The 16,376-nt window shown below is 41.8% G+C and overlaps 2 protein-coding genes across 6 annotated transcripts in view; one reads left to right on the top strand and one right to left on the bottom strand.

Moving 5' to 3' along the window:
- Positions 1–7,325, bottom strand: part of LOC116315213 (V-type proton ATPase subunit C 1-B-like) — a 43,636-nt gene extending 36,311 nt beyond the window's left edge. For all 5 annotated transcript variants that reach the window (XR_005609379.1, XM_031733427.2, XM_039603213.1 and 2 more), the window contains exons 1-2: positions 7,248–7,325; positions 834–913 (exon numbers count right to left, since the gene is read on the bottom strand). The gene's annotated coding sequence lies outside the window, so the exon portion shown is untranslated. The remainder of the gene's footprint in view (positions 1–833; positions 914–7,247) is intronic.
- A 74-nt stretch (positions 7,326–7,399) lies between these two features.
- On the top strand, positions 7,400–12,741 carry odc1 (ornithine decarboxylase 1). The gene is made up of 11 exons (XM_031733424.2): positions 7,400–7,547; positions 8,345–8,493; positions 8,711–8,848; positions 8,959–9,132; positions 9,278–9,450; positions 9,529–9,745; positions 9,831–9,914; positions 10,031–10,193; positions 10,286–10,401; positions 10,489–10,703; positions 10,797–12,741. The coding sequence occupies exons 3-11, from the start codon at positions 8,747–8,749 to the stop codon at positions 10,933–10,935; spliced, it is 1,383 nt and encodes a 460-aa protein (XP_031589284.1). The 5' UTR covers positions 7,400–7,547; positions 8,345–8,493; positions 8,711–8,746; the 3' UTR covers positions 10,936–12,741.
- The last annotated feature ends 3,635 nt before the right edge of the window (positions 12,742–16,376 follow it).

Below are 16,376 nucleotides of genomic sequence, written 5' to 3'. Positions count from 1 at the left end.
ATAATGTTTTGTGTGGTTCTATAAATCCCACGTGTCAGGTGTTGGGCACAAATTAGTGGTTTACTATCACAGGAGTTTGCCCGATTATTAAAAAACTTAGAGAACCTGACATTGATCTCACTGACATACTGTTTCTGGAGAGACATGCATGTATAAAACCTGCACTTGTTGCAGATTACTTGGGTTCCTTTTGGGTCTTTTTGACTCAATAATTTGCATTCCTCTTAGTGAACTGTGTTGGTCATTATTTAAATAAACTGGCTGTACCTGTGGCCATAAATTTGCACATTGTTAGTAGATTACATGCAAAACTTTCTGCTCTCATCCACACTTTTTTGCGGTTCTAGCATATCAGTAACTTGACCTGCTTAGTAAATTTGGCCCTGAGTAGTACAGTGTGTACAGTTAGGTATGAAATCAACTTCTAGATCCTGGTGCATCCAGTTGTCCATCTTCACCAAACAACCAAGGCTTCACAGTACTAGTTGCAGCCCTTACACTGCAGCTCTTATTAGGTCAGCGGAGATGTGAACATCAATTAGATGTGCAATAGTGCCACTTTTCTTTAAATTCATTACATGCGAACTCGGTGTGATTCTGCAAGCCTCAGTAGGTGGCTTATTATTTATGCAACGTTTTGCACTTTCATCCTAAGTTTCATAGACTAAATAGTAAAACTGTGACGCCTGAAGTGTAAAGCTTTAAGCCTTCTCTTCAGTCTGGGACTTTTTCTGCAAAAGGATCAAAGGAATGAAATGTGCTGATGCAGCAGCCTGTTCGCCGAGCTTCAGGCCAACCCAGGACGCATAAAAAAAATCTTGCAGTGACAATACCTTCACTCTTTTTTTCTTTTCTTTTTTTCGAGGTCTCGGTCCTCACACCACCATGTGAACAAATGCCGAGCAACTCAACCCTGAAAGAAGTAAAAATGATGAGTCAGCAGAGAACAAGCTGGAACAACCCACTGACAAGTGGGCAAGTAGAGCATAAATATGTTCAAAGGCTAAAGGCATGATAATAATGTTTTTATTGCACTTGATTTTGAAATTTGATTTGAAATTATTTCTTTTAATTGGTTGTGGTAAATTGGTAAATTTGACATGTTTAAGATGAGAAATGTCCCACTCTTTGTATTCCAGAAATCAAGAACAGCTCTGATTTTACCACACTGTTCTCATTCCTGGTCCAAATAATAATGTTATGTCATAGCTGACAGTGAGACTAAGTTAGGCACAAGTTATTTGGCTGCTGCGCATGATGCACTCAGCTATCCCAAAAATGACACATCACTATAACTCCCGACTTGTCTCAACAATGAAGCTTACTGTTATAAGGACATGTTTTACCCCAAACCACAGTCTTCCTGGTTGTCTGAAGCTAATCAGTGAGTAAAATTATAACCCACCAAACATTTTGATATTGCATTTCCTGCAGCTTGCTGTGTTGTTTCCATGCGTAGTCATGTACATAAAACATAAAGCAAAAACATGTTGCACCTTCTGCATAATGGTGACATTTAAAGAACAACGTGTGACACTCCACACCAAAACTTAAGTTATATTTCTTTTTCTTTTTTTTTTTACATCACAGCTGATTGGTCACTTTTGCATCAAAAGTACTTCACACTGCTGTGCACACATAATTTAAAAGATGGAGTTTGTACCAGACATACACAACATAGTTTTTGACAAAATGTTTTAATAAATCCTCTCTGCTCTTTGACTTTTTTACTTGTATAACACCAAACATCTCCCACTGTATGATGGAAGGTTTTTGTAAATTCACTGTGACCTTAAGATTAAAACCCACACAATACAATGAACACAGCATGCTGATTTGTCTTCACAAAATTACATCCACGCAATATTTCCTCACAGTATGTCACCTATTATCAAGTGGTGTCTACATTTGGCTGTGAAACAACTTCACTTATCTGTGGTGTGTATGAGGGGAAATGTCATATAGAGATGTCAAAACGCTTATTTTGTGAGACTTCAAAATACAGTGGACACGGTCTTCTTTTATATACAGTCTTTTGCTGTGATGTGCCAATGCGACAACCCGACATGTCATTATTTTATGGGGACTCTGCAAAACCATCTTCCCTCCTTGTGTGTCTTTCTCACATACTTCCAAGTTAGAGATCCACCTGTCCTTACTGGATTCCTATCAACTAGAACTTCATGGAACAAGCAGCTCTGAAAAGACATAACAGTCTTCCTCTTTCACATCACTGTTTTCATGATTGTTTTTTTTACTTCACCACCATTTGAATCATTCCAAAATTAACCTGCAGTTACAAATTCACTGAGTAATGTCCACTAAAAACTATTAAGATTTAATCTCGAGTACATTCATCTATGAGTTGACACAGCTTGCCTGGAATGCAGGAGTAGGATCACATCAGTGATCCTTGTCAATGAACAGCCAGTCAGCAAGCACTCACAAGAACAAACCTTTAATTGACTCTTTTTTTTTTTAAGGTATTGTGGTAACATGCCTCACTTTAAAGTCAAACCTAAATTACAAGCCTCTCAGTGCCTGTGGATTTCATGGAAATGCAAATCTTAACATTTAGCTCCATTCTTTCACTGGAATTTCTTAGTCATACTAAGTACTCTCATTCTTGTTTTATCTTGTTTTATTTCAGTATGCAATAATGTAATAAAACTAGTTCTGACAATAGGGTGTGTAACCTCACTCCTCCTCTAAGAGGTGCCTAGTTGTGATGCAATCATTTTAGCTCAAGGCAGCAGTCAGGTTGGATTCTGTGGTGTCATCTGAGCTTTAAGTTAACTCAATTATCTGTGTGTTTAGTTGCAAGTCACACTGTCTAATCTGAAATGAAGCCATGTAAACAAACACCGCAGGTACCATCCACTGCACCAAAAGGTATGCAGGGAAACATTAAGATTTCCGGTCTGAGCCTCAGTCTGAGCCGGAAAGGCCGAGTCCATTTAAATGGATGAGTGAATTAGCTGTTGCTTTAGACAACAGATTTATACAAAGTGAATGTACATTTGCTTGTTATCATGTTCTTTATTTTTTTGTTTTTGTTAAGTCATAATTAAGAACTGCAGCTGCAACTCTGGTCAAAGCTCAATAGACAAAAACAGTTCAAGCATGACCTGAAAGAAGAATCATTTGTTATTCCCACAAGTAAAATATCATCCCCAAATAGGGGATGATACACTGACGGGAGATTGTAAATTCAAGGAGTCACTTTCTTTTTCTTGTCAAAAAAAATAAAGTTATATATTTTGCTTCAGGACCTAAAAAAGTACTTAGGCAAGAGCACAGAAGGCAAAGTGATGGACGGCTAGAATTAAAATATTCCAGAACTATGAGAGCAGCTAGTAGCTCAAATTCTCGACTATTGAGAACTACTGAGAATGCTTGCTGGCAAGGAGACAAGGGGGTGGCCCGTCCAGCCGTCACGCATCAATAATATTCATAGAACCAGCGTTACGTCTAGTAACAACTTAATTCAAGTGGAACTTTGGAACCTTGGCGACAGAAATAGTTCCTCTTAAACCTGTTTCTCTTAAACTTTGGGCAAGGGGCAGGTTACACCCAGGACAGGTCTCCAGGTCTTTCAGGTTTTACGTTTTTATTTTATTTAAATATTATGTTATCTTTATTAACTCTTCAATTTTAATTGTTGATAAAGCTTTAAAGTTTTGTATTTTCTAATTAGTTTTTATTTATTTATTTTACTTTTTGTTTTTAATTCAGTTTAACTTCAGTTAGTTTCCAGAGTAGATTATCTTATTTCAGTTTAGCTTTTATTAGTTTCACTGTTAATTTTAGTTTTTTTAATTATTACTGCATGGAGGGCATGTGTCAGAGGCAAGATTTAGGTAACTTAGTATAGGTGTTACAATAAAAACATAACGTTTTGAGAGTGGTGGACTTTCCAGTAGACAGTAGATGTCCAGTCTCTATCAATGACTCATCAGGCAAGTTGTAATACATTTTTTTTTTTACCAAACTGACAGATATTAGAACTAAAATATGTCCTTTACATTTGTTATGTTATTTTGTTTTTATCATTTATATTAAAAAAATATATTTAGATTTATCTTTATGGCACCCATATAAAAATGGCTCCCTGTAAAGGATCTAAATGAACACATATGTGTGTTGTCTTGGCCTTTTTAATAGAAATACGCTCAAACTGTAACACTGGTTCAAACCAGAGTGCAGTCCACTCTTTTGAGAAAAGTCACTGAAAATTCTTTTCTTATTGTCAACTGCTGCAGAAACATACACAGAAACTCTAAAACTGTCAGTTTCTCAGCTAATCTGTGCACAACGAAATGCAAAAGAAATGAAGAGAAATACCAAAGCCAGATACAGCGATCCACGCAGGCACCAAGGCCCCTAACACTGAGCTGTATCTTGTGGGTGGCCAGTAACAATTATGCTCCTTGTTTTTGGTAAGGCCTTGGAAATGTGGGGGAGAGGCCACACTGGTACACAGGCGTGCTAACGGAAAGTCCAGACAAAGCGAGATACAGACATTACAGGAAGAGGAGAAGGAGAGGGGAGAATCATGGGCAATTTGTGGAAAAAAATGACAAGAAATGAATAGCTGGAATGCATGGAAGTAGTTTGCTATAAAAGTTGCTTTAATGTTTTTTTGTTTTTGATCTTGTGATTTTGAAGAAGCTGATAAACATCTGCTGAAAATTAATTTGTCCCCATGTGTGCCCACTTCCTGCCTGACAGGCATGGGGCTGCATACGACGTGAGGCCTCCCTGCATGCCTACTGGAAGTTCAGATTCAGGGCACGACTATAAGGAAAACTGCAATGTATGAAAATAACTGGAGATTATGTCATCATGCAAGGTTGCTGCTAAACCTCACTTTAACTTTCTGACCAATCCACAAAGGGCTTCACTTTGTAGGTTTTTGGAATAACTTACATCATTCACCAGCCCTGTAGAAGATTTGAAAGGAAACTCTGTAGTGCAAAGAGTAAAATACTGTCCTGATTACAGCCTCAAGACCTGGAAAAGATATTAACTTAAGCCCACAGAAACAGTATGTGGTCCTCACGAACTCCTAAAGTTTCCTGCAAAATGCCTGTGCAACATTTCCACATGTACTATTGGGTCACACTAACCAAATCCTTCGTTTTCCTCCATTTAGTAATGTCTGCTTGCAAACCAAATGTCTATGAAAGCAACCTTTGGACTGATTAGACTGTGCAATGAGGGGAAAATGTCTGGAGTCTGGCTAAAAAGCATTTTACTGCCTTAAAGTAGAAGCTTCATGAAAGTTTTCTTTTCAATCCTGAACACTATTTTTAGTGGGATGTGTATTTTTCTATTCACAGAAATTTTTTTCTGAACTAAGCTGGACATAAAAATGTGCCATCATTCTGTGAAAATGGGGAGATTACGTAAACAGCAGCTGTAATTACACTGTTACAATTACCACTGTGGCGCTGTACAAAGGGAAAATTACACAAATATTGTCTCACTGTCTAAATACTTATTCACCCAATTGCATATATATATATACACACAACACCTGACTTCACAGAGCTGCTCTGGCATCTGTGCTTGTGTTGACACTTCTGAGTCATCCTGTGATCTCCTTTAATCTCATTATACAGGTCAGGACGTCAGAGTGCGACTAAGCAGACTGCTGTCAGGTCACGGTCTGAGATTGTGCTGCCAATGAGACACAACACACTTCTGCAGTCTGGCAGCATAAATGAGCATCTCTGGGATTAACACAAAATCCAGTGTACGATATATGCCAAGAATATATTACTATCTCCCAGTATCAGTTTATTAGTATATTAGACACAGAAGATCAGTAACTCATCGGCCTAGCTTGCCTTATAACTAATAATAACATTAACAGTTAAGGGATGATGCGAGTGGATTTGTTTATTTTGCTTTTATTGTTATTCATTCCCCATTTTGAATAAAAAACCCCCAAAGATTTAAAAGTTTTTTAAATACCAGCTTGCTACATTAGCACTTTAAAACCTTAATGGCTAACAATTTTACAATTGTCAACCAGTGAGTACACCCAGGTTTATCCTGCTTTGATGGACTATAATTTACAAAATTAAAAGCATGTTTTAGTCAACGTGACCTAATATTAGTGATTGAACCCAAAAAGTCATCAGAAAATTGTTTACCTAGCTCAAAGATGAAGAGAGCGGAAGATTTGTTTGTTTTTTACAACTGAAAATCTTTTGGAACAAGATGATTCGCCCACTGCCTGCCAATAAAATTAATACAGATTTAAGGCGTCACTTTTAAGACCTCAAATCTACATCTGTCAGTTATACTGTCTTTGGCCTATGCTCTCTGGGCCCTGAAGGTGTTACAAGGCTTTCTTCTAGTAGGGACTCTTCCAAAAAGTCTTCTAAAACATTTACATGTCATGATGATGCCAAAGTCCTTTTCACTTTATTAAAAACATTTCTTTGGCACAGAATGAATCATGGCTAAATATAAACCGGTTATAACAAAGCAGGTAAAAAGGAGACCTTTTAAATGCTATAACTTGTTTTGACCAGCCACTTATCTCATGTAGTGATATGACACTTGAACGTTTACTCTTTTTTCTCTCCAGTAAATCATTATGGGAATCATTAAAAAACATGGGTTACTGTAGAACATTCAATTTGCTGCTTAAACTGTGATCTATACCATGCAATTGATGCTCAGAGTTAAGAAAAAATCATGCTGAACAAAAAATTAGAATTTGCCTTTGGGCTAGTTGTAAAATTGATTTGGTTGCACTTTCTGACAGAGCTTAAATATAGATTTTAACCCTGAAGATTTCAAGCACTGTACCTCATAAGTTATTTGGGACTGAAAGTGCTGTAAACAAATAATAACATAGAAATAAAATAAATGGAGGGTTACAATGTGCCACGTTTTGACACACTGCAATATACTCTGAGGTCCTGAAACTTGTAAAATATGAACATTTCATAAAAGAAATTACTAAATTGTTGTACAAAACAAACAAGCAAAACAGCTGCTTCTGATGAGGTTGTTTGTTTTCCCCCAGATTTGACATATTTTATGTGGAACGATCCAGTAAATTTAAATTCGAGGTTTAATTCAAATCTATTGTGTCTTGTGTCTAAATCTATATAAGAATTAATTTACCTCTATAGTTTTCCCTGGTTGTGTGTTTTGTTTTTAATGTCTCATGGAGAGGTTATTTAATAGATCGCATATATGCACACTATTACAAAAGCTTTAGTTACCTTTGTTAATGATGTGTGTGTCATAAACCTGGTTTGTCTTTCCCACCATGTGGATGAAGGGGACAAGACTAAACCGGTTCCTATGTGGATGCGAGGCCGGTTCCAGCTGGCTGCGTTGCCGCGGTAACGCGCGCTCTATAAATACTGCCGGGCTCTTGTACCGGCTTACACTCAGTTCCATCCGTGTTTGAGAGGTTGCACTTCTGGCAACGGTTTCCGTCGTAAAGGGGAACTGCATTATTTCTTTTTTATCCCAGCTTTTGGGTCTAATGGACAAACTCTTTGTAAATGCTTTTTAAGGTAAGTAAGGATTTTTTGGTAAATTATCCTTCAATCGAAGTCTTTTTTTTTTCTTTGACTAAATACTCGTTATCTTACATTAAGTGGCACTTAATGGCATTCGTGAACACAAGAACAGTTTTAACATGTTATATATTCATACGTTCTTTTATATTAATTGAAATGTTGGTTTAATTCAAAACTGTGTCGCTGTGGATCGTGGAGTGTTACCAAACAGCACTACGTGGCCGGTTAAACAGATGGGGGTGGTTAGCTTGTTAGCATTATCCTTTTTTGTGTGTGCGTGAACAATAAAAGTACCCGCCTAGAGGTTGGCTTGTGATGGATGTTTTTGGGGTCCTGTATGTTTGGTTGCGTGACTTTAGGTGGGTAAAGTTAAATTGTCTTGTCTGTTATTCATTTGACAAAGCGCGGTAGATAATGGTAACCAAAAATTGCCTCATGGCATGAATGTGTCTAAGCGGAACCGGTGTAGTGACGTCGGCGTTCAATGTTAGTCGCTGATTGGCTACTTTTTGTGCTCTTCATGTAACTTGGAAGAGAAACGTTTTTGTAATTGGGTAAATTCTGGAATAGGTGGGACACTCTGTTCTTTGAATGACTTTTTTCTGTGCAAATGTCCTGCGTTATGAAACCCAGTGCCATTAGAGACTAAAGTTCAATGCGTGTATTTTAAACATGCCTGAAGTCTCAGAAATGCTAGTTTTAATAGAGTAACTGGTAAACTTGTGTTAAACTAAGTGTCATAATTTAATTGATGGGCTTTTTGTTTAAATGTCAACTGCTCCTATTTGCAGAATCTTCACTCAAGGAAATCACACACTGGCTACTCAGCAGGCCCTGGCCTTGAGTCTTATTTGAAAGGGTTTAACTTCACTGGTGAGCCACCTTGGCTTCTTTGCACCTGAGTGACAGCAACACCAAATTCCATTTCTTTCATATCCAAGTAAGTGTCCCATAACTGGTTGTTTGAAACTTGATTTAACACTGCACTGTCATCTGGGCATGACTTTCAGATAATACGGTAACAAAAATACCCGTTCACTTGGTGCTTTGAGAATTATTTATCTGTGGGATATGAAGGGGACTTTAGTAACTGAAAACACAGAGGACATGGTGTTCTCAAAGTGGCATGTAATCTGAGTATGGCTTCTTTTTTCCAGTTCATCAGTGACCAATCTAAAGAACTCCTTGCAATCATGAACACTGCCACGCCCACTGACTTTGACTTGTCTTTCCTCGATGAGGGTTTCTCTGCTCGTGACATTGTTGAGCAGAAGATCAATGAGTCGTCCATGACGGTAAGCATCCTGTACTGGTACTGATGTACTAATATTATAAGTACCGCTGGTTTGTTGTGTCATTGATCATGTATTTAATTTTTCTTTTCTTTTTTTTTCACCTGTTACAGGATGATAGGGATGCCTTCTATGTCTGTGACTTGGGGGACGTGGTAAAGAAGCACCTGCGCTGGGCCCGGGCCTTGCCTCGTGTTAGACCTTTCTATGCTGTCAAATGCAACGACAGTCGGGCTGTGGTGATGACACTGGCGACCCTCGGAACAGGCTTCGACTGTGCAAGCAAGGTAGGCTTTGAAACTGCTTTCATAGCATTAGATGATCTCACAACAATGCAGTACAAAGCACTCCTGAAGATTAGCTGAAATTGCATTGGCAGCTTGTATTTTTAAGTTGGCACTTTGTCTCATTGTTGGCTTTGCTGCCCTCTAGACGGAGATTCAGCTGGTTCAGTCTCTGGGAGTGGATCCAAGCAGAATAATCTATGCCAACCCCTGCAAGCAGGTTTCTCAGATAAAATATGCCTCTGCCCACGGGGTCCAGATGATGACCTTTGATAGTGAGGTGGAACTCATGAAGGTGGCGCGCTGCCATGACAATGCCAAGTAAGACCTTTTCTGTCTCCAACAAAAAGTCTTTGTTGTTGTTTAATTATTTCTCACTTGTTAACTCTTTGTGTTCAGGTTGGTTCTCCGTATTGCCACAGATGACTCAAAGGCAGTTTGTCGTCTGAGCGTGAAGTTTGGGGCCCCTCTCAAAGCTTGTCGAGGTCTCTTGGAGCGTGCCAAAGAGCTGGGGCTTGATGTGATTGGTGTCAGCTTCCATGTTGGCAGTGGCTGCACCGACCCAGAAACCTATACTCAGGCTATCGCAGATGCACGCTGTGTGTTTGATACAGGGGTAAGTTTTGACTGAAATGCACACACAGCTGCAATTATGTGGATTTTCATAGAGCCGGCTAAACTCTGTCTGTTGTGAACTCTAGGCTGAGTTGGGCTTCAACATGGATCTCCTGGACATTGGAGGTGGTTTCCCTGGGTCAGACAATACAGAGCTTAAATTTGAAGAGGTAACTGCGGTATTATAATAAATGGAACCGGCCACATTCATGCATACGAAATGTTTTAAATGTCATGATTGAGAAAATGTTGAAGTCTAACATGCAGATGTGGCTACTTCTTTTAGATCACAGGAGTAATCAACCCGGCCCTGGATAAGTATTTTCCTGTTGACTGTGGTGTTAACATAATTGCTGAGCCAGGGCGCTTCTATGTGGCCTCTGCTTACACGCTGGTTGTGAACATCATTGCCAAGAAAGTCATCATGGATGAGGAGTTTGCCTCTGATGGTAAAGATTGTGCTTTTTCAACTAAGATCATGTTTTCTAATCTGTTTCTTATGGTTTATACTGATGTCATGACATGAATTTTGCCCCCATAGAGGAAGATGAGGGGACCAGTGACAGGACTCTGATGTACTATGTCAACGATGGCGTGTATGGATCTTTCAACTGCATTCTTTATGACCATGCTCACTGTCTGCCAACCCTGCATAAGGTAAATAAAAGGCATTAGTTCATCTTTAAATATTAAAAAAAAAAAAAAAGGTGAAACGTGTGTGACACGTCCATATTCCTGTTTTAGAAGCCAAAGCCAGATGAAGTGATGTACCCCTGCAGCATCTGGGGCCCAACATGTGATGGTCTGGACCGCATTGTCGAGCAGTGTAGCCTGCCTGACATGCAGGTGGGCGACTGGTTGGTGTTTGAGAACATGGGCGCCTACACAGTGGCAGCCTCCTCCACCTTCAACGGCTTCCAGAGACCCGACATTCACTACGTCATGTCACGTCCTACCTGGTGAGTCGATGTCACAGGGGCTCAAAGTGTGGTTAAATGATACATAAGAGGAAATTTTGCATCTTTAAGGGAACCTTTCTTATTGTCTTTCAGGCAACTCGTGCAGCAGATCTGTTCACAGGGCATCCCAGCACCTGCAGAAGAGTCATACCTGATTGAAGTGCCTGCCTGCTGTGGCAGAGAGAGCAGCTTGGATCTGCCTGCTAAGCCTTGCCAGGCCCATGTGATTTAAATATGCAGTATGTTTGTCACATTTAGCATCAGTTTATGGACAAGGGTTCTGTGTATAAGGGTTTTGTTTTGTTTTTCTTCCCTGTTACCTAAAATGTACAGTGCTTAACAAATTTATCACACCACTAGTCATAAAAAAACAACCAAAAAAAAAAACAAAAAAAAAAACACAGATCTTAACTCTGTCACATTTATCAGGCAGAGACTGGCACAGTGGAATTTTCTGAGTCCGAGGTAGTCAAGCCTAATATTCAACCACTGAAACCTTTCTGTTCAGGAATTCAAGTGAATGACATTTGGCATTTTAACAGTATAGGGTTTTTTTTGTTTGTTTTGTTTTTTTTTTTTTTTTTTTTTCCCCCTCTTCTCCATGATGGCAATAATTACCTCTTGGCATTAAATATTTTAATTAAACAGCATACTGGTAGATTAAACATTACAGAAACAAATGATCTTTGGTACTTGCACTACTGTTAATTAGGGCAGCTGTGGCATAAACCTTCCACTGGATGGTGCTCTAAACTTTTTAAGCACTGTATGAACTTTTCCAGGCCAGTTACTTGACAGAATGAGAGGGATGTGTCGCAGAAATTTCAGTTCTTTATGGAAGCTCGAGATCAACCCTGAATGAAATGAGGCTGAATCACACTCTGTGTTTCTGTGGGTTCCAGGTACAGTGAGAAGCTCTGTACTTGAATTTGCTGCTGTAGGTTTTCCGGCAGAGTATGTAAGCGCTTGAGTACTGTAGTTCACAATGAAACTATTTAAACTGGAATAGGGATGGAATTTGTATGGACTTGCAGCACTAGAACCTGATTTGGAAACAGATTTTTGAGCAGACTTGACAGCACAGTGTAAGAAGGCAGGTTTATTAAAGATCCAGAGGGTTGGCTTTGTTTTGTGTGGTAATTATATTTTATATCCTTTTGTGGGGTTAACTGGGGGAAATTTATCCTAGAGTGAGCCCTCTGATAGCCTTTCTTTCTGTAGTACTCAAATACAATCTCTGGATTTTTGGTATTCAATATCAAGTTCTCATTTATTTATTATATTTATAAGATGTCAGGGAATGTGCACCCTTTTGTTAAACTGCTGTCCTGTCCACAGCTGAAGTAACATCCTCAGCTGGTAACTTTCACAGAGGCACAATGGTGTGTGATTTTTAATTCCTCAAAAGTGGCTGCTATATTATTTAACGTTTCCATGATCTCCACTTCTATACAGAACATGCCACCCACCACCACAAGAGTGTTAATCCTCAAGATGACAAAGCTTATTTATTTGTCAGCAGTTATTTAGTGCTTGTTCTATCAAAGCAGATTTCAATTAGAATATGTATTTCCTATATGAATTTTAAATAGTTCTCACTTCATACACACACATATATGTGTATATATATACACACACACACACACACACACACACACACACACACACACACGCGCGCATATGAATCATACTCTGCATGTTGAAGCAGCATATATACATATATATATATATACATACATACATACATATACACAACAGACATTTCAGAGACTGCCGGAAGCCAACAACAATCTTAAAGATTAACACTCGAGCACAGGGACTCAAAGCAGACTGCCCCTCTCCTCTTTCTTTTTTTTTTTTTTTTTTTCCAAATATATGTAATTTGTTGTCCAGTCATCTCATTGATAAGCAGAAGCAGTGTTTTAACTATACATTTGAAATGGATATGAAAGAGATGGGAATGCATATTCATAACGCTTTCCTATGGAAACTGAAGTTTTGTATTTTTTTAAATAAATAAATTACCAGGTGCAGAGACTATTGTGTTTGTCTTTTTCTTCTCCTTTTGCACAGCGATAAATTAAAAACCATTTAGTAGCTGAGGGGGGGAAAATAGTGTAACAATTACACTGTTAATTCCTAAGGGGTCACTACAACTTGATTTAGGACAGATTTTAAATCAGCTACGGCCCTCCTACTTTGGACCAACATGTATGCAAGTTTACGAGCTGCTGGGGCTGGAATATGGTCTTTTGTTTTCTTAGTTCTTTGCATATTTGTCACATGTAAGAGATCATCAAACTAATTTTAATAGTAGATGAGATTTTTAAAGATGATTTAATTTATTAAGGAAAAAAATACAGCATCACTGCTATCCAAACCGTACGGTTACGGTGTAACCTTGGTTCTCTTAGTGAGAGACTATCTCTCCACACCGTTACATATTCCATATGTACAGGGGTACGACTCCCCTTGGTCGTGGCATGTGGATATTTCTTTAAGACCACTCCGGCACGCCCGGCTATGTCCCACAGCTCACATATAAAACAGCTGTGCAGACGTGACACTGGTGATCGTTTGATCGGAACGCAGGCCTGCGTAAGTGGAGGGCTGAGCAACGCGATGACCCGAAGGTCCACCCCCAGCACCATCACCACGTGCTTGTCCACCGACAGAGGAGCCCCAAGAGTGAACTTGCAATGAGGCAAGCACCAACAGGGAGCCAGCATTGCAGGCTGGGGACCTCTCACTCACTGGCCGAAATGTCAGACATAGCGAGGTCTGACAAGCACAAACCCGCGGCATGTGGCTGGAGCGACGGAATGTCAGAAGCACGGGCGATCGGCTAGGACAGGGGTCTGCAACCTTTTACACCCAAAGAGCCACTTGGACCCGGTTTCCACGCAAAAGAAAACACTGGGAGCCGCAAATACTTTTTGACATCTAAAATGAAGATAACACTGTATATATTGTTTTTTATCTTTATGCTTTGTGTGAACAACTAAGGTGTGTTGCTTATGAAATCCATGAAGTGCTACAGAGAAAATTAAATTATATTTATGTAATCAACACATTTTGAACTCTTAAAGAAATATAACAAAAGCAAAGACACCCAGCTGAACTAAAATGATCCATGTAGCAAACAAAAACTGTTGTGAGCACCACCCTTATATCGCCTTTTGGGCTTTTGGAGCCTTGACCTGACTCTTAAAAATAATTGGAAAAAACCACTATGCTGCTGAAAAATGAAAAATAGATATTTGCAAAATTCTGCCTAAATATGTATTTTACCTGGTCAATGCGTGCGGCGGGGCGTGGTTTGCAGCGCCGCTGCAGGGGAGGCGGACGCACCTGAGCGACACCCGCAATCACGCCTCGCTGCCTTTACGTCTGCGCTATCTGTGCTGTGCTCTTGGTGGTGTGTGTCGGGCTGTGAGCTGAAAAGCTACAGCCGGCTGTATGCGTACAGCAACCGTGTGTGAAAAGTGCTCAATAAAGAGATTCTCAAAAGCATGCTCATGGAAACATCGTCGGGTCTGCCGTGATTTGTTTACAATGGGACTTCTGCTCCTTAACCTCTGCGCACAGAGTCCGCAAATCGGGGCTATACGAAGTCAGTTTACGCAGGACTGTAAGCTGTCATCTGTGAGGCGTGAGCGGTGTTTGTCTTTAACATAGTTCACGGTGGAGAACAGCTGCTGACATAATGTGGATCCGAAGATCCATAATTGGCCTACCTGGGGTTGAAAGTCTCGATAAATGCACGGCGTTTCAAGGGGTATACCGGCTTCATGAGTGTGACTCTTATTTTGAGCGATGAAAAATAATAGAATATAATTTTATTTTTACATTTCAATATCACAATAATCTTCCAATTTAGAACTACGAGTTAAAAAGAACTAACATAAATAAAATACGCTTCAGCTAAATACTTCTAATTTATTTTCCCAAACCAGGCGGAGCCGCACTTTAAGGACTAAAGAGCCGCATGCGGCTCCGGAGCCGCAGGTTGCCGACCCCTGGGCTAGGACGAGCCCGTGTGTATGCTCCCCAAGGATCTCCAGCTGGAGCCTTCGGTGCCCAGGGCCCGAACCTGGAATCCCAGGAGCAGAGTGAGGAGAGGAAGCGTAGCTCACTGAGCCGCTGAGTGGGGATGCTACTGGGTGCGCAACCCTGCAAGAAGCGGGCAACGCCAGACAGGGAGCCAGTACCGCAGGCTGGGGAACACTCACTCGCTGGCTGAGGCATCAGACACAGCGAGGACCGACTGGTGTGCAAGCTGGCGAACGCGGCAATACGCCGGGGAAACACAGCCTGCAGCCGCAGCAGCCTATATGCCAGACAGAGACTGGCTAAAAGAGGCTGGAGAACACACATTCGCTGGCTGACGTATCAGAGACAGTGAGGTCCGACTGGCATGTAAGCCGGTGAATGTGGGCAACACGCCAGGGGAACACAGCCGACAGCTGCAGTGCAGCCGCTGGAGAGGAGGGCCCAGCTAGGGACGCGACCCGCAGGTTGCCACAGGGCAAAGTGGCTGCAGAGTGCCGTCCATAGACAGGGGAGCCGCAAGAGTGAACTCGAGGACGAGACACTCGGGTACAGCCGGCGCTGCAGGCTGGAACACAGCACACTCGCTGGCTGGCGTATCAGACACAGCGAGGCCTGGCTATCGTGTACTCGGTGAACCGCCTGCAGGGAGCCTGGCGCTGCAGGCTGGAGAACACTTACTCGCTGGCTCTGCACCGTCCGTAGACAGGGGGCCAGCAAGAGTGGGCTGGACGAGACACTGGCGGACAGTCGGGAACTGTCAGCCCACTGAGCGGGCACCTGCTGGCCATGTGACCTGCGACACAGGGGCAAAACGCTAGACAGTGAGCCAGCGCTGCGTGCTGGAGAACACTCACTCGCTGGCTGACGTATCAGACACAGCGAAGTCCAACTGGCGTGTAAGCCGGCGAACCGCAGCCTATACGCCAGGGGAACACAGAAGCAGTACAGCTGCAAAGACGAAGGGCCAAGGCAGGGATGCGACCTGAAGGGTCCATCCACACAACCACAGAGCCACCCAGCCGTCCGCAGATGGGGGGAGCTGGCGGTCTAGCCCGCTGAAGGCCAAGTGGGGACTTAACCTGAAGGTCTGCCCCAGGGCTGAGCGGTCACTAGCGCTGTGCACAGACAGGGGAGCAGCAAGAGTGAACTTCAAGAACGAGACACTCATGCACAGCGCTGCAGGCTGGAGACACTGACTCGCTAGCTGAAGAATCAGACACAGCGAGGTCCAGCTGGCGTGTAAACCGGCGAATGCGGGCAATACGCCAGGGGAACACAGCCAGGAGCTGCAGCAGCTGATATGCCAGAAAGAACCCGGCTAAAATAGGCTGAAGAATTCTCACTCATCGCAGCGAAGTCCAACTGGTGCGTAAACCGGCAAATGTGGGCAACACAGCAGGGGGAAGACAGCCTGGAGCTGCAGTGCAGCCAGGGATGTGACTCGCCAGGGGTGTCAGTTCACTGAGCGGGCCCTGCTGGCCATGTAAACCCGCAACATTAGGGCAACTTGCCAGACAGAGAGCCGCTGGCCGAGCCGTCAGACACAGTAAGGTCCGACTGGCGTGTGAGCCGGCGAACCGCGGGCAATACGCCAGGGGAACACAGCCTGGAGCAGTGCTG

Source organism: Oreochromis aureus, linkage group 19 (assembly GCF_013358895.1).
Source record: "Oreochromis aureus strain Israel breed Guangdong linkage group 19, ZZ_aureus, whole genome shotgun sequence".
NCBI classification, from domain to species: Eukaryota; Metazoa; Chordata; class Actinopteri; order Cichliformes; family Cichlidae; genus Oreochromis; species Oreochromis aureus.
This window is presented reverse-complemented; position numbering and strand designations above follow the sequence as displayed.